Source organism: Carassius auratus, chromosome 7 (assembly GCF_003368295.1).
Source record: "Carassius auratus strain Wakin chromosome 7, ASM336829v1, whole genome shotgun sequence".
Classification (NCBI taxonomy): Eukaryota; Metazoa; Chordata; class Actinopteri; order Cypriniformes; family Cyprinidae; genus Carassius; species Carassius auratus.
Window position 1 is genome coordinate 12,395,276 of NC_039249.1, and position 18,093 is coordinate 12,413,368.

Sequence of the window (18,093 nt, forward strand, 5' to 3'; positions counted from 1 at the left end):
TCGCCTTCCCTGTTGTCTGGAGGCCGTGGTGTGCGTGAGAAAAGTGTTCTAGCGGCGCTGTGGAAGGAGGAGTGCTTAAAAACCATATCATTGCAGTACTAGAGAAGTGACAATGACCAAGTAATAATTGTTGCCATGTATTTATTATATGTATTTGTGTGCGTGTAGTTGTGTGGAAGTCTGTGTGTGTGTGTGAATGTGGTAAATGTGGCTTGGCTGTTGTACTTCACATAGATGCCGTGATTCTTATCTTAGTACGATCACAGTGGAGATGGAAGTGAGGACATTGTATCTTTAAATATGTGAAATGATTGCCCCATCCTTGTGGTCTAGCTGTCCCCTTACTGTCATTACCAGAAAGTATTATGTGCATGATGGATTTTCAGTGTTAAATATATTACTGTGAATGTATTTATCTATATGGGTCCAGTGGCCGCTATGATATCCAAAGTGTCTTAGTTCTTGTATTACAAGAGAGCCAAAACGTTGTACTGTAACGTAGAATTAAACTGACATCAGACTTAACGTGAAAACAGAACCTTGTCCAGCTGCTAATTATTATATGACATGGTTCCCAGAGTCAACCTATTCTGCGTGTTAGTGGGATGTTCCTAGTTCAATACAAGTTAAGCTCAGTGAACAGCTTTTATGGTATAATATTGCAGTTAAAACGCTTAGAAAATTGGGAAGGCTTAAAATGTTTGAAAAGTATAGCCACTAGAGATGCACTGTAGTATCAAGATAAATTGTTGTTATAAGTAAATATTAAATGGGAACATAAGGAACATTGGATGGACATTATAATTAATTCAGTTTGTCTAAATTTAAAACATTCAAATCTAAAAACAATTGTTGTAAATGCTACAAGGTAATTTTGGTATCATTAATATACATTCCAAAAAAAATAAAAATTTGCTAAAGATTACGTTTAACAGAGGTAGTAAATATTTAAGATAGGCTGTTTTTAGATAAGCAACATCTAAATGTAAAAATGGGAGAAATGTGCATGCACAAATAAATATTTAATAGCAGCCAATAATGTGTATAATAACAAAAATATAAAAGCTAATTAAATGCAAAACTTTATTAATAACTAGTGTATTTTATTGAACTTTATTAGATTAAATTATATGTATTTATTATTTTAGGTATTTGTTTATTGTTACTAATGAAAGGGCAATTCAATTAAATGTAAATTGTTTTCTAAATGCTTGTTATTTATCTTATTGTGCTTCTTTTTTGACCTTTAAATTTAAATGTGATAATTTTATCTTCTATTGAAACTTCAGACTTCTCTCATGTTTCGGACTACATTTTTTCTTATTGATATTCAGTTTCACTCGGGTGTACATCGTAATACAGAATAAAACCTCCAGAATTTTCTGACATTGCACTACTGTGCATGTTTGTTTTCATTTGCCATTATTTTCCAAATCTGTCAATAGAGCTTAACCTCGTGAGCCTGGAACATTCCCTAAATAGAAAAGTACTGGTGTCAGGTGAGACAGAGGAGAATCATGAAGCTCAGCTGAAGTGCAGTGGTGAGGTTTGGCCACATGTATTAAACATTTTTGAACACCTTCACAGAAAGCAGAGGCTGCTCTTCCCAGGCAGCCTGAGCCGCTGGCAGAGACAGCGCCCCCTGCTGTTCATGTAAATGTAGGGGCCCTGAGTGCCAAGGATCTCCCGGTCACCCTCACTCAGGGGGATTTCAGCCCAGAGGCTGGCTCTCTCTTCCCACCTGCCCCTGAGCTAGTCCAACCCCCGTCTCCCGACCCCAGCCAATCCAGACAACCCGGGTCAGAGTCCAAGGTACCTCGCTAGCCACCCTGCTCTGGACTGAAACCGGCCCACTTAACGCCCGAGCCTGGTGCCCTCTCTCATCGCCGTCTGGCCTGCCTGTGTGCTGCAGTGCTTCCCTCTAGCTCTTGCATGTGCGCTGTGTACCTAAGAGAGCATCCGTTCTCCGTCTGTGAATGTGTGCGTGTGTGTTCATAAACAACAGTGGGTACAACAGAGGCCTGCTGCATCAGATCATAGTTCATTTAGCTTCAGGCAAGCCCAGGTCCCCACTGTTGCTTGCCTACTTTTGCATGAGTTTAATTTTCTGTTTTTGCTTGTTGAAGTAGAGCTAGTGAATATTAGTGGTGCAATGAATGTGGTGAAATGATTTTAAAATTATTTTGACTTGTATTTACAACTTTGAATCTTTTCCCCCTCCTGTTCCAACTTTGAAAGGTAGCCTTGTTGTTTACAACATACGAGTACAGCTTAACCTGTTTTCATTTTTACAGATTTTATTCATACTTTTTCTGATGAAAGCATTCTTTAAATTAATATTTTCATATTTTATTAGTTTGTCAGTTTTGCTTTAATTAAAATGGCAATCTAGTTTTAATTGAAAAAAACATTAAATTGACAAAAAAAAGAAAAAAAAAGAAATTAAGAAAAAAAGAAATATATATATATATATATATATATATATATATATATATATATATATATATATATAAAGAATTACATATTTTGGAAATTCATTTCCACAACTTTTTGGTCACATTTTATTATAAATCATTCTTTATTTTAGTTAAATTGTGGCTATGTTTATTTCCTCATTATCATTGACATAAAAATAAATAATAATTAATGCTGGCTTCAGTGTTGGCTTAGATTTGTGATTCTGTGTCTAACAGACTAGACTATTACTGTTCCTGAAAGGCTACGTCTCAAAATACTTTTTATTGTTTAAAGCAAATAGTTTTTGTACATTTCTTTTTTCAGTGGGATTTTTCTGTCTGATTTCACCCCAGTGATTTTGCAGCTTGGCGTGTCTTGAATCATTGAATCTCTCTTAAACTCTGAAACTATTTGTGTGATGGCTGCCTCCATTTTGACCTGTTCAATAACTGCCCACTCTGAGTCTTCCTCTATTGCAGGTCTTTCTGCTGACTCTGTGCTTCATTCTTCAACTTTTAATCCGAATATTAATCACTTCTGGTTTCTGCCGTTTCATTCAATTCAATTCATTGCTGTGGTTTAGAGATTATATATGATTCTTTGTACAAGTCGTTTAGAAGTATCCTTTCTTTGGCTTTATCAACAGATGTACAAGAAGGATATCTATCGTAACAACGAGCCGGTGCAGGTAAACCAGAAACCTATGCAGCCCAACTACAACCCCCAGCAGCCCCTCTACCAGGAAGACAAGCCATACAGAGATTACGACCACCAGCCCTACCGCTATGATGGGGGCTACATGGAACCAAAGGCTCGTAATTTTGACCCCCACCTACATTTAGACAGCAGCGTGCCTCCGTACGATGAGCATTGGGCTCCGTATGACCAAACGTCTGGATATGACCCTCATATGCCCTATGAGGATGGTCTGAACCGCATGTACGGTCACCCTCAGATGCGACATGACACAGGCTATGACTCCAGTCGACCTCGCTATGGCAAACCCAGCCCCGGACCGATCCGACATGATGAACCGCCCCCTGTGCGCCCACAGTATGACCAGGAGCCACTCTCTCATACTCAAGCCTCTTCCCGCTCCCCTGAACCCCCCAAACAACAGTACTATGACCCATCCCAGAGGCCTTCCTATAATCAACCTCCACAGAGGGGCTACATGAACTCTGAAGCCTCTGTGACCCCTCCTAAACCTGAGTCCATCTCACCGCCAGTGGAACCTGCACTTCCTCCTTCCCTTCCAGCTGAGGCAGAGGATGATCCAGCCATGAAGCCCCAGTCCGTGCTCACGAGGGTTAAAATGTTTGAGAACAAGCGATCCGTGTCTGTGGACAGAGCAAGAGAGTCTGCAGACTCTGGTATTAGGGTGAGTTGACAGTCTGTATTTCTACTGACTAAATATACACTCTACAGGCTGAATTATTCAGGCTAATTAATTGTTAAAATCTCTGTTTCCTTTAGCCTGTGGACATGGTGCCTAAACCTGGTGCTGCCTCCGTGCCCAAAGCCAATTCTTTAAGTAACCTGGACCAAGAGAAGGCCTTTAGGTAATGAACTAGCACATAAAGTATAAATCATTAGCACACAGTGTACTTGTATCTATAAAAAGAAAGCATTTTTTAAAAGGATTTTTTGTTTTGTTTAAATTTATGAATTTGAATTTATTCAGCAATGATGCATTAATATGATCAAAAGTGACTAAAAATTATGTTTTGCTATTACAGGAATAAATTACATTTTAAAATATATGAAGAGAGATTTTAAATTGTTATTTTTTTTTTAAATATTACAGTCTTTACTGTATTTTTTCTCAAGTAAATGTAGCCTTGCTAAGCATAACATACTTTTTTTGTGCAAAAACATCACAACAAAAATCTTACTGAGCCATAGTAACCATTAGCCATAGTAATGAAGTTAGTCCCCAGATCTCCATCTAGTGGTTGCCATTACCTCAACAGTATTTTATACATAAAGCATTTTAAGGTACACGTACTTTTTTCCTCTGTCAGATCTCCAGAGCCACAGCACCCCCAGCCTAAAGCAACAGATGATATCATTCGTTCAAATAACAGTGACCCTGATGAGGATGAGGAGTACTACAGGAAACAGCTGTCTTACTTTGACCGCCGAAGCTTTGACGGCAAACCCACTGCACAGCTGGCGCCTGCCATCAAGCCAAGCCAACCCCAGACCCAACCAGGGTACTACCCCAGGTACGTGTTCAAATACTTCATCATACTTAATGCAACTCTGCTTTATGTTTTTGTTTTACCAGGTTTTAGTCAAATGTGTGTATTTGCATTTAGGTAAAGGGTCATGTTTTTTCTTTCCTTGTTTAAAATTGTAATATGAATTTAGATGTGGGTATGGCTTTTAGTTTGAATCTGGACTTTGTTGTTTGTGTGCTACAGAGCAGAGTCAGTGGAGAAGATCAACCCTGTTGCTCCAGTTAACCCAGCTGTCCCACCCCCGACCCTGCCCAAACCCTCAGGTATGGGATTCATAGAAAAATGATTGTATATGCTGCTTCCTATAGCATAAATACAACAGTGTATAAAATACAAATACAATTATAAGAATTGTTTCTTTAGCAACAAATCAGCATATTACAGTGATTTCTGAAGGAGAAAGAAGACTTGAATAATGGAATAAGTTACATTAAATATATATATATTTTAAATGAAATATTATGACTATTGTCATCAAAAGCTGAATATAATGACTAAAACAAATCTGAACTCTGTGTCTAAGGAGCTTGTTTTCTATCTGTAAAGAAACTTCACAGCTTTCCTCATATACTCTCTCACACAGTCACTCCACCTCTCGACCCATACGGATCTCCCAAAGTGAAGCCTCCCAATCATGAAGACACAGTCCAGAGCACTTACCTGCCTAAGAAAAGCTTCCCAGAGAAATCTCCTGTTAACGGCACCGGCGAACCTCCAAAGACCAACAGCACTACCACATCCAGCTACAACCGTTTTGTGCCCAAGCCGTACACAACCTCTGCAAGACCCTTTGAGCGCAAGTTTGACAGCCCCAAGTTCAACCACAACCTCCTGCCTAATGACTCTCAAAATAAGACAGATCATGTGAAAGCTCCCATCAGTACCACAACCAAACCACAGAGTTTGCCCCAGCCGATAGACCACGACAGCGGCCTGGACACCTTCACCCGCACCATGGACCAGAAACCCAGATACCAGCAGAACAACATCAACGCTGTACCCAAGGCAATACCTGTCAGGTATAGTAAAAACTAGCTCCGAAAATGTCATGCTTGCATGTTTTTTTTTTTTGGTAAGTAGACATTTTATCCATACTGTAGTTTTTTTTTTTTTTTCGTTTAACCTTTTTTAAAATAATAAAATACCTTTAGTATAATAGCCAACTAAACAAAACAGAAATCAGTAGATCTAGATATTTGTCTAATGATATTACATTTCTGCTATAGCTAGATTTTTTTTTTCTTTTTTTTTTTTTTTTACAATAAAGAAAATCTGAAATTGAAAATCAGACTAAAAATAAGGTTGATCTGCCTTTCTGTCTTTTTCCAGCCCGAGTGCTTTGGAGGATGACGATGATGATGACAGCCACACGGTGGTGGCGACGGCACGGGGCATCTTCAACAGTAACGGTGGGGTCCTGAGCTCCATTGAGACGGGAGTGAGCATCATTATCCCTCAGGGAGCCATTCCTGACGGTGTGGAGCAAGAAATCTACTTCAAAGTGTGTCGGGACAACAGCATCCTGCCTCCTCTGGACAAAGAGAAAGGTCAGTCACGCATCTTTTAACTTGAGGGTCAGAAGATTCTGACATTTTTGTCTGTCTCCTCTGGTCTGTGAAAAAGCATGGTAATACAGAGTTTGATACTGATTCTAGTTTGTTACAGACCCCACACACACACACACTTTTTTTTCCAGTTAACCCGTACTCAAAATGCAAGATAATCAGCACTACATTAATAGCTTGATGGGGTGTTTCTGTGTTCATGTTTGTGTGTAGAGTAAAGGCTAAAGGAAAGTGTTTTGTTTCCAGGTGAAACACTGCTGAGTCCTCTGGTGATGTGTGGTCCCCATGGCCTGAAGTTCCTGAAGCCAGTGGAGCTCCGCTTACCTCACTGTGCGTCTATGACCCCTGATGGTTGGTCTTTTGCTCTAAAATCCTCCGACTCCTCGTCGGGTACGCTGTCCTCTCTCTGTCCTTTTTTGGGGTCGTTTGGGATGGCTTTGTGAGATCTTGTTTGGTTGTGGGCCTTTTTTTTATTTTTTATTATTCATTCTGCATTCTTTCATTCCCGATCACAAAAAGTTTTTATATATATATATATATTTTTTTTTTTTTTACCTATTATTTATTTTCCACTCATATAGCGTATCTCACTGACCCACTCACTCCAGTCTGCTAATGTATTAATGTGGTTTATTTAAGCTATATTTAAAACAAGTTAGCTCTACAAAATAATTTTCATTTTTCCCTCTTAAAGCACAATAAAACTGTTCTCCTATCATTTAAAAATGTATGGTCAGTAAGATATTTTCAAATATTAAAACATTTAATTGAAAAAACAATTATTTTAAACTGATTCTAAAATGTCTAATGGTATTGTATATTGTATATTGTAAGGGGGTATATATAAAAAAAAAATGTAAACTACATATTAAAAAAATAAATATTGATTGTAATTTCCAGCGTAATGAATGGACATTTTGCATTAAAGAAAGTAAATTAGCTTTGGTAGATGGTTGTGTTTTGCAGGGCCCAGCAAATTTCATGTTGTGCTCTGTTTGAGTAAACCTAAAGCTGTTTTCACTGGGTAGATTCATGTTTTAGGCCTTTGTGTTCTCTTGATCTGTCACTGAATCACTCAATTTCTCCATTGAGATTAGTTGATTATTGAAGATGAACATTACCCAAAAAGAGGTTTTCCATCCTCACTTAGGTCTCATGCTTTCATGAATGGGAATTCACATTTATTAATCATAATTCACTCACATTGTTTGTACTTTAAACGGATTCTCACACAGCCACCCAAATGTCTAAATATGCAGAGATGCTGGAATTGCCTTTGTCCCGCTATTGGAGAACAGCAAATGTTATCCCCCAAGTCTTAATTTCTCTCTCTCTCTCTCTCTCTCTCTCATTCGTCTCTATATAACTCTTAATGGTAAACTTGGCACTGCCCTGAATTAGCCTCCTAAGGAACCTCTCGTTCTGATTGTGCAGTGGAAAGATGGGAGAATGCTGCCTCATCCAAAACCATTCCAGGCCTTTGCTTCTAATCTGCATATTTGAAAACAAGGCTATTGTTTATTCCTAGCTCAATTTCCGTGCACTTTCCTGGAAAGAGAGCGTTTACCTTACTGATTTAACAAAGATGTTGTTCTGATGGAGCTCACAGTGGAGTATAAAAGGGCACTGAGATCATCAGGTCCTTATAGATTTATAAATGAACTACAAACCATCTAAGTATATGCGCAACTGTAGTGTAACTATCATTTTAATTCTTAAGAATAAAGTGTGTAATTTCTGTACCACAAAACCAAATAGAACTATAATGTGTCTGTTAGTGTTTGACAACCAACCTTTTTCTACACTTCTGTTTAGTGCCGCTGGTGCTGCCGAAATTACACACTTCACCTTGATGAATGGAAAAACATTTGTTTTGTGTTGTTGGAAGAACTTTGTTCTTATGCATTACAGCACCTTAGGCTATGAGCTTATTGGTTCTTGCTCTGGCTCTGTTGATTATCTCCGTCAGAACAAATAACGCATGCTGAGAGCCTGTCTTATCGCTTTTCCTCATGCAAACCAAGGGCTAAAATAATAGCACAATGTGACGCTGTTACAGCTGTTGAAATATGGTCTAAAATAATGTAAGGTATAATGTTTTTTTTTATGTAGATTTTGTGTGTTTTATGTTCGATTTATGGTAGTTTTAAAGGCTTTAGCGTAGTTGATCTGAATAGAAAGCACGCATGCATGTAGCCTTTTTCAACTTTTAATTAATACATTTTGCTGTCATTTATGCATGTACGTAACACATACTACACTACTGTTCAAAAGTGTTTTTGAAAGAAGCCTCATATGCTCAACAAGGCTGCATTTATTTGATCAAAATACAGTAAAAACAGTATTATTGTGAACTATTATTTCAGTTTAAAATAACGGTTTTCTGTTTTAATATATTTTAGTGCTTAAGGAATATTTATTATTATTATTATTATCAAAGATAAAAAGTGTTATTCAGTGTAATATTTTTGTTACAAAAATAAATACAAGAAATGTATTCACGTTTGATCAATTTAATGCATTCTTGCTGAATAAAAGTATGAATTTCTTACTTCAAACAAAAAATCCAAATGTTTTTGTGGTGGTTCATCTTTCTCTACATTCATCCATCATATTCATCTACATTTTCTCTGTATATCCAGGTGATCCTAAGAGCTGGCAGAACAAATCTCTCCCTGGGGATCCCAACTACCTGGTTGGAGCCAACTGTGTGTCTGTGCTTATTGACCATTTCTGAGGAGGGCAGCAGCAGGTCCCGTTAGTGAATGTGGAACCAGATTAAAGGAGAGAGGACCTTCCCCTTATAAACACACAATATGTGACACTAAACGAAGGGTCTCCTGACTGCGCTCTGGCTTTGTTTACGGTAACCTCTGAGACTGGAGGGAGGGTTACATTCAATGAAGTGCTGTTTTAATCTCCTCCTCATCCTCTTCATTTTTACTTCTTCCTTTTTTTTAAGTGCTTTTAAATGCTTTCGAGGATAACAAAAACAGACATTAACCATCGATGGACTGCATGCTCTGTGCCACTGACCAACTAATACTCACACTGTAAGCCAACTGTAATATTTTGTAACACATTAAGTTGTGTTGTCTATTTTTTAAAGGATTTTATTAGGTTCTTCCATTCAGTCTAGGCTACTCAAACGTATAGACTATATTAATCTGCAAGTGTATTTTAACTTCTCGTAGTATGCACACTCTAATGTTATGATTCTCATGTATAGTGCAACTTTTCTAGAATATCGAATTCCAGTTCTAGGCTTTTCAGTCGAGCAGTTGAAGTGTACATCTGACACATTTCCTGACTTTTATCACGTCAAGGGGCAGGATCAGTGCTAGTTGTGTGGGTAAGTGTCAGAGAGAATCTCGGGATCTTAAGAATAATACAGGATGAAGTTTTCTAGCCAAGGAGGTGTCACCTAAGGCTCACCTTTTTTTAACTAGCTCCTTTGTAGACACCACTAGCCTCCTCACAGACCTGTGAACTTGAGCACTGGAACATTCCTGCTGTGTCGAGATCTATGCACGTGCTTTGACTCAGGTGTGAAGAACGCTGCTCTCTCCTTTCCCCTCTTTCTCTCACAGATTCTTTTCTCTCTCTGTCTCTCTCTCTTTCTCACACTCCATCTAAAGCAGTGATGCCTTATCTGAAACGACACTTTTTTCAATAACACAAAAACCTTTGTGGTTTCTTTTTGCTAAGTTGTTGTAATGATAAATTATGAAGAAACTGAAGTTGTCTTTCTGCCATTTTTGTCAACCCGCTGTACAAATAAACCTGGGTGTTGCACACAAGTGGAACAGTGTAAAGGATAAGAACAGGTTTTCTCTTTCTATCTGCTATGCACATGACCTTTGAAGAGAAATACAACTAAAAGATGGGAGGAGATCAATTGGCTGTACATAAAGCTAGCATATTGCCTTCATTATTGGTTTGTAAATTACTTTTTTTTATGTCTTTATTTTGTATAAAACTTAAGGGGGAAAACATTTATAAAAGAGGATGAATGAAATGAAACGATCGTCTTTGTATTCTGGTTTTACCCTTGAGCCTTGGAACGTGTACTTGGCAGTAAAAACATCATTTTCTACAGATTCGCATTAAAATATAAGCGTTTTTAATGATAGCCTTCTTTTTATTCTTTATTTACAAAAGAAAGTGCTTGATGTAAACTATTCTCAAAACCCGTTTCTCTTCAACGGTGTGCTTAAAATGTGTCCCACACATTTATTTGTGATACTGGATGCTATATTGGGTGTCCTGAAATGTATTTTTGTACTAATAGACGATTTATTACGGCACACCAGAATTCTTCTTTAGACAATATAACAGCTTTGACTGGTCATTAGCTATTCACATGTGGCAGAGTTTGTTCCCTTTTCAACACTATTTCCAGTATGCCACTGTATTAAAAATAAAATCATTTTGAAAATACACGGTGTTGTTATTTTATTGGAGATTTTTGCAGTTGTAGCCGCAATACAAAAATCATTTGCATAAAGGTTACAGTGCCCCGCTATACAGCAGCAAGGTGACTTTGAAATTGTCTCATTGCGACAGCACACTGCAGTATAATGTGTAGTGACACGCTGTGGCCTGCAGATGGCGCAAATGCTTCATTGTGCACACTCCAGAATGTTTATTGTGTTTTGTGATTATAAAACTGATTGTAATACTGTAGCTTTAATCGATTGGTTTAATCAGGCCCAGCTAAGTGGTCACCTCTACGCCTTGAATACCCAATGAAACTGTGTGCCTTGTTTTAAGAAATAATCAAAAGTTAGCAAAGTGTTTCATTACAGTCAGAATTGCTTAACACTATAGAAACTTTCAAAGTGTTATTATTTTCCTACGAGGCAATTGTGGGGGAAAGGCAATGATGAATTTAGTATTCTTCGAACTTTTCCTTCATGATGTGTTATACTTTGAAAGCTGCAATTTTATAGCTTATTCAATTCAATTCAATTCAATTCAATTCAATTCAAGTTTATTTGTATAGCGCTTTTTACAAAATAAATCGTTACAAAGCAACTTTACAGAAAATTATGTTTCTACAATATTTAGTAGTAGCTAGTAGTTTGTGCACATTTGACAGGATTTTAGAAAAAAATAATAATAATAATACAAGACGTAGTCAGCTAAACGATGAACTATCAATATTATTAAGTTATTATATGATTCAGTCACACATTTAGCAATAATTGTTAGTTCTGTTTGTTGATTCAAGGTTAGCATCATCTGGGGTCCTCTGAGGGTCAGCATCATCTCTTCTCAGGTGTTCTGGATCCAGACTGGAGTTTGTGTAAATCCTAGTTACCACGGGATGTAAATCCCGTGGCGAAACATAGAAACAAAATACAGACATCATTAGCATAGCTGCTGATCCAACAAAGTAAAATTAGTTTAACCCAAGCTAATGAATAAAAATGCAACTTTGAACAGATGCAACTACACTCACAATTAAAAAGAAACATTATTCGAATGCTTGGCGAAAGAGATGTGTTTTTAATCTAGATTTAAACAGAGAGAGTGTGTCTGAACCCCGAACATTATCAGGAAGGCTATTCCAGAGTTTGGGAGCCAAATGTGAGAAAGCTCTACCTCCTTTAGTGGGCTTTGCTATCCTAGGAACGACCAAAAGTCCAGCGTTTTGTGACCTTAGGGTGCGTGATGGGTTGTAGCGTGGTAGAAGGCTAGTTAGGTACGCAGGAGCTAAACCATTTAGGGCCTTATAGGTAAGTAATGATAATTTGTAACTGATACGGAACTTAATAGGTAGCCAGTGCAGAGACTGTAAAATTGGGGTAATATGATCATATTTTCTTGACCTCATAAGGACTCTAGCTGCTGCATTTTGGACGACCTGTAGCTTGTTTATTGAAGAAGCAGGACAACCACCTAGAAGTGCATTACAATAGTCCAGTCTAGAGGTCATGAATGCATGAACTAGCTTTTCTGCATCAGAAACAGATAACATGTTTCGTAGCTTGGCAATGTTTCTAAGATGGAAGAATGCAGTTTTTGTAACATTGGAAATATGATTTTCAAAAGACAAATTGCGGTCTAATATAACACCCAGATTTCTGACTGTAGAGGAAGTAACAGTACATCCGTCTAGTTGCAGATTGTAATCTACAAGATTCTGTGTAGTGTTTTTTGGTCCAATAATTAATATCTCTGTCTTATCCGAATTTAATTGGAGAAAATTGTGTGTCATCCAATCTTTTACATTTTTAACACACTCTGTTAGCTTAGATAATTGGGAAGTTTCATCTGGTCTCGTTGAGATATATAGCTGAGTATCATCAGCATAACAGTGGAAGCTAATTCCGTATTTTCTAATAATATTACCAAGGGGCAACATATATATTGAAAATAGAAGGGGACCTAGGACGGATCCTTGTGGCACTCCATATTTTACTGATGATAAATGAGATGACTCCCCATTTAAGTACACAAAATGGTAGCGATCGGACAGGTAGGATCTAAACCATCTTAGAGCCTGCCCTTGAATACCTGTATAGTTTTGTAATCGATCTATGAGTATGTTGTGATCTATGGTGTCGAACGCAGCACTAAGATCAAGTAAGACTAGAAATGAGATGCAGCCTTGATCTGACGCAAGGAGCAGGTCATTTGTAATTTTAACAAGTGCAGTTTCTGTGCTATGGTGGGGCCTAAAACCTGACTGAAATTCTTCATACATATCATTTTTTTGCAGGAAGGAGCACAACTGAGCAGACACAACTTTCTCTAAAATTTTAGACATAAATGGAAGATTTGAAATAGGCCTATAATTTGCCAGTACACTAGGATCTAGTTTTGGTTTCTTAATAAGAGGCTTGATAACCGCCAGCTTGAATGGTTTTGGGACGTGTCCTAAAGTTAACGACGAATTTATGATATTGAGAAGCGTTTCTTCTGCTACAGGTAACAGCTCTTTCAGTAATTTAGTGGGTACAGGATCTAATAAACATGTTGTTGGTTTAGATACAGTGATAAGTTTATTTAGCTCTTCCTGTCCTATGGTTGTAAAGCGCTGCAGTTTATCTTTGGGTGCGATGGATGAAACTGAAGTGTTAGACGCTGTAGAATCTACATTCGCTATTGTATTTCTAATGTTATCTATTTTATCAGTGAAGAAATTCATAAAGTCATTACTATTTAACGTTGGTGGAATATTTGAATCAGGTGGCATCTGGTAATTTGTTAACTTAGCCACTGTGCTAAATAAAAACCTTGGATTGTTTTGGTTATTTTCAATGAGTTTGTGTATATGCTCTGCCCTAGCAGTTTTTAGAGCCTGTCTATAGCTGGACATACTGTTTTTCCATGCAATTCTAAAAACTTCTAAGTTAGTTTTTCTCCATTTGCGTTCAAGACTACGAGTTAATTTCTTGAGAGAGTGAGTATTACTGTTATACCATGGTACAGTACGTTTTTCTCTAACTTTTTTCAATTTGATTGGGGCAACAGCTTCTAATGTATTAGAGAAAATAGTGCCCATGTTGTCAGTAATTTCGTCTAATTCGTGTGTATTTTTGGGTACAATTAGCAGTTGAGATAGATCAGGCAGGTTATTTGCGAATCTTTCTTTGGTGGCTGGAACAATAGTTCTGCCCAGACGGTAACGCTGCGACATATAGTTAATATCAGTTATACGCAGCATGCACGATACAAGGAAATGGTCTGTAATATCATCACTTTGAGGTACAATATCTATAGCAGTAAGATCGATTCCATGCGATATAATTAAATCTAGTGTATGATTAAAACGATGAGTGGGCCCGGTGACATTTTGCTTGACTCCAAAAGAGTTTATTAGGTCAGTAAATGCAAGTCCTAATGTATCATTTGCATTATCAACGTGAATATTAAAATCTCCCATGATTAGCGCCTTATCAACTGTAACTAGAAGGTCTGAGAGGAAATCTTCAAATTCTTTCAGGAATTCTGTATACGGCCCTGGTGGTCTATACACAGTAGCCAGTTATAAGTCTGTTATTAAAATTGTGGCTCTGGGCTTTCCTCTGTGACTGCTGTTTATGTATGTTATGATTTATGTGAGACATAGCTATCTTAATACATTAACTATAGGCCTTGTAAATATTACATGAACCAAATATGGTAATGTTAGCTGTATTTGCGTATATTGTGGCATGTTTAACATCCTTTCTTTTAAGGAGCTTTGACATAGACTATCTTTCAGAAGGGCAAACTGGAAATAAACCGGTCTGATTATGTGTCTTTTCTCCCAACCCTGTAAAAAAAGAGAGAGAGAAAAAAGTTCACATTAAATCAGTACGGTCTGCATTTCAATGTATAGAGAGGGCGTTTAAATTATCCTATATTATTTTTGTACATACTCTTAGAAGTACATTTTGGTCATGATTGGCAGATCAGTGGGCACTAGACTGTTTTCTCAGCGTAAGTATCGCTTCGCTTCTCCGTTTTTATGAAATTTTAGTCAGGAGTCGGTCGGTGAATAGTTTTTTTATTTTTTTCAGTAGAAAATTATTTTATGTAACAAATCGAAGCGGAGTGAAGTTACTACATCGAGGAGCGCGTTTAAAAAAGTTAAATGGTTGGCATTTTCCTCTCGCTCCAGATAACTCTGTACGGGTTTCTCTCTCTAGCTAACAGGAGTGAAAATAAAAATCCGGGATGGAATTTCAGCGGAACCCGTGCAGAACGGCTCGATTTAAGAATGGAGAATCTCAGTCGCTCCGTTCCATTCACATACTTGGTTCCAGACCGGCTTTCATTATGTGCGTTGCTTGGTGACACATTAAACTTGAAGCTTTGACTTTTTAGATGATAATATCCCTACCAAATTAGCCAATTTTCGCCTGAAACAAAAGTTTGAGGATGCCAATTGCCAATTTTATAAAACCATAATCACAATGGTCCAGTAGTACTGAATTTCTGGTAAGAGCCTTGCTAATATTCAGTACAGCAGAACTCTTTCTCTTGTGACATTGCTTAAATGGCATATTAACCGAACGCAAAGGCTCAGTCTTAAAGCCAGTTTAATGAAAAGTAACAATATGAATAATAAGTAAGATTGAGTAGGCTCATTATATCCATTCACGGACTCTGGCTTTTATGGCTCCACGAATGAGTTCATTGCCCGCATCCATCTATCTGAATCTACATATGGCGGCACGTCAGTCCATCTCCTCCTCTACCCGAGCACCTGCTCACACATCTAACTGACAGACTACTAGCGCGAGGCTGCGGCTGTTCAAGATTCGAACGAACGTTATTACACTGTAGGTCGAAAATTGGGAACGCGTTTTGGAATCTCAAAACGCGTCACGTTCGTGCGATCGATGTTAAGTTCGTTTCTCTTAACACGGGCTTTATTATTTAGACGTTCTCTGTTCAGAGCCGTGCGAGGTTTAATTAACGGACTGTCACGGCTGTGAACGGATTTGATGGATCACCTATCCCGTGCGTTTCCTCGAAGCTGGTGACCGACCATACAGCGCGCGTTTACGCAGAGCTGACCTCATTGTCTCACTGAAATGATTTTGGATAACGCTAGTTGAAACACCTGCTTGAAAACAGCGCACTTACACTGAGAGCAGGACTTCGTCAGGTTCTTCGTGTAACGGGATGACGGTCTGCATGTCTTGGCTACACGCTATGAATTCGTCTTTACGTTGTGTATGTCTGCGCGGCTGAACCCAGAGGTATCCTGTAAACCTGAAGTCCACTGATTCAACTCAAGTTTTGGTCTCGTTTAAACAGTTAGTCGTGACCATGCCCGTGAGCGCAATGCCGAGGGGTCGGTCTCTGAGCCCGGTATCTCTGTCCCGCAGCCTCTCGCGGCTGAGGGAGTTTCGAACCCGGACTCGCATCATGCTTTCTCTGGGAGTTTCACAGATGGTCCTCGGGAGTCTGATTTTGGCTGTCAGTTTCGCCGCTTTGGCCCTCACTACATCTCCGAGGGTGAGACATTCGTGTCCCTTTTGGGCTGGATTCTCGGTAAGTTGTCTTTTATTGATCAACCATAATGTATTTTTGTGAGTTTCCCCTGAACAGGGGTATGATATTACGCGCCATTGGTGACCCCCAGCAACTGCAGAGTCAGCAAGCACATCACGCGCGGCTCATTCTTAGTTTATAATTCAATTCTCCAGCTCATCATCGAGAGCCAGCAGTACAATATTCACCAAATGCGAAATTAAGTAGCCTATAAATAATTCGGGGGGCAGAGGGACTCTTTGAAGCGGCTTTATTGCTTGGGCTCAGGTAGCTCACCTATGAAATGCTGTGTGGGTTGGTGAATTGCCTCTTATAATGCAGCAGAATGAAGCCAAATGCTTAGAGGAGATCAGGCACATTCATTTGCACCTCACTTATGCCTGTTGATGTTCTGTGTGAAAGTATTTCAACAGGCTGTTAGTTTCTGGCTAGTATTGATTAATGCATCCTTGTTAGATTTTCAGTCAGGAATAATTCCGTTCATCAATCACAATAAGAGCACTTCTTTTCCACAGTGTCTGACCACAATACACACTTTAGAAATGGCTTAGCAGCTTTAATTCATCCAAGTTTACTTGTTTTATATAAATATAAACGTGGAAATTTGTAACCTATAAGACAGATTGCTCATTTTTTCAATGTGCTTGTTATACACTGCTGCTTCTTGCATTGCATTTCAAGCACTTGGCATGCTTCATTTTTTATTGATTCTTAGACTGAGATTATATTTTAACAGTAAAAACTCAGAAAGAACTTGTAAAATTTGGGAGATTAGACTTATTATTTTAATATTTTAATTCCTTTTTTTATTTGAATTTCTGAAATGTCTGGATTTGTCCATTTGGCTACACCCCATTTTGTCATCCTCATGTGTTATTTTGTCTGTGTTCAGTAACAATTACATTGCAAATACTCCTCACAAAGCAGCATAAGCACAACCGTCTGATTCATCTTTACAGGACTTGTACAAGAAACTTTTGTAGGACAGTATTTTAAACACCTTAAAATTTTAATGCCATACAGTAAATATTTATGAAGGCACACACTCTTTATTTCTTCCCATGGAAGGCATATGTAAAAGCTCAGTGGTGTTAATTATGGTTGTGAAAATGTAATAGATGGGACGGGACATGTGTGGTGGCAAAGATAACCAGCCTTGGGTCAGAGGTCAAACATCAGGGCTCACTGATCATTCTCCAGACACTGAATGTACTGAATACAGCAGATAAGAAAACACGACTGTGAGAAAGTTCAGCTGCTTCTTGTAACAGTATTGTGTCATAGATTTTCCTGTAGATGTATACTAAAGGTGCCAGGAAGATTAGCTGGTTTTAATTGGGTTTTGGGATACATTTTATGCCTCTGGGTTGGGGTGGGGGCAGATCACCGTGTCCAGGCCTGAAGTTATATCGCCAGAGAGCTGGTGAACATGCTGTGCTCCTCACAGGAGTTGGTTGAGCAGCTGGGACATAATGGAGCTCTGCAGAATTACTTCCCAATCAGAGTCTGGATTAATGGTGTGGTCTTGAGTGAGCTGGGCAGGGGGATGAACAGCATGTGTGCTTGTCCTTGTGCAGGGGGGAAATGTACTGATTTAAAATGTTCCAAATGTAACTAACATTTCTTTACATCATGTTCCTACACTCCATGGTTCATGCCATACAAGAATCATTTTGGGTTCTGCAGAGAACCTTTCAATAAACAGCTCTTTTTTTCTTGGTGTCAGGAACATTTTAATAATTTAAGGAACATTTTTCAACTATGACAAAGCGTTTGTCAATTGGATGGGTTCCATAGATGTTAAATGTTCTTTATAGAACCAATTTTACTAC

The 18,093-nt window shown here is 38.3% G+C and overlaps 2 protein-coding genes across 12 annotated transcripts in view; both read left to right on the forward strand.

Annotated features, from left to right (window-relative positions):
- The window catches only part of tjp1a (tight junction protein 1a), a 103,169-nt gene extending 92,462 nt beyond the window's left edge, over positions 1–10,707 (forward strand). For 6 of the 11 annotated variants that reach the window (XM_026267363.1, XM_026267364.1, XM_026267365.1 and 3 more), the window contains 9 exons: positions 1,588–1,812; positions 3,104–3,838; positions 3,934–4,019; positions 4,482–4,685; positions 4,884–4,963; positions 5,284–5,719; positions 6,030–6,247; positions 6,512–6,655; positions 8,908–10,707. In XM_026267363.1, coding sequence (XP_026123148.1) covers positions 1,588–1,812; positions 3,104–3,838; positions 3,934–4,019; positions 4,482–4,685; positions 4,884–4,963; positions 5,284–5,719; positions 6,030–6,247; positions 6,512–6,655; positions 8,908–9,002 — 2,223 coding nt within the window. In that variant the 3' untranslated portion in view covers positions 9,003–10,707. The remainder of the gene's footprint in view (positions 1–1,587; positions 1,813–3,103; positions 3,839–3,933; positions 4,020–4,481; positions 4,686–4,883; positions 4,964–5,283; positions 5,720–6,029; positions 6,248–6,511; positions 6,656–8,907) is intronic. The other 5 variants (XM_026267367.1, XM_026267375.1, XM_026267366.1 and 2 more) reach the window with 3 other exon arrangements.
- A 4,360-nt stretch (positions 10,708–15,067) lies between these two features.
- The window catches only part of fam189a1 (family with sequence similarity 189 member A1), a 94,096-nt gene continuing 91,070 nt past the window's right edge, over positions 15,068–18,093 (forward strand). Inside the window, exon 1 of the mRNA XM_026267376.1 lies at positions 15,068–16,261. Coding sequence (XP_026123161.1) covers positions 16,037–16,261 — 225 coding nt within the window. The 5' untranslated portion in view covers positions 15,068–16,036. The remainder of the gene's footprint in view (positions 16,262–18,093) is intronic.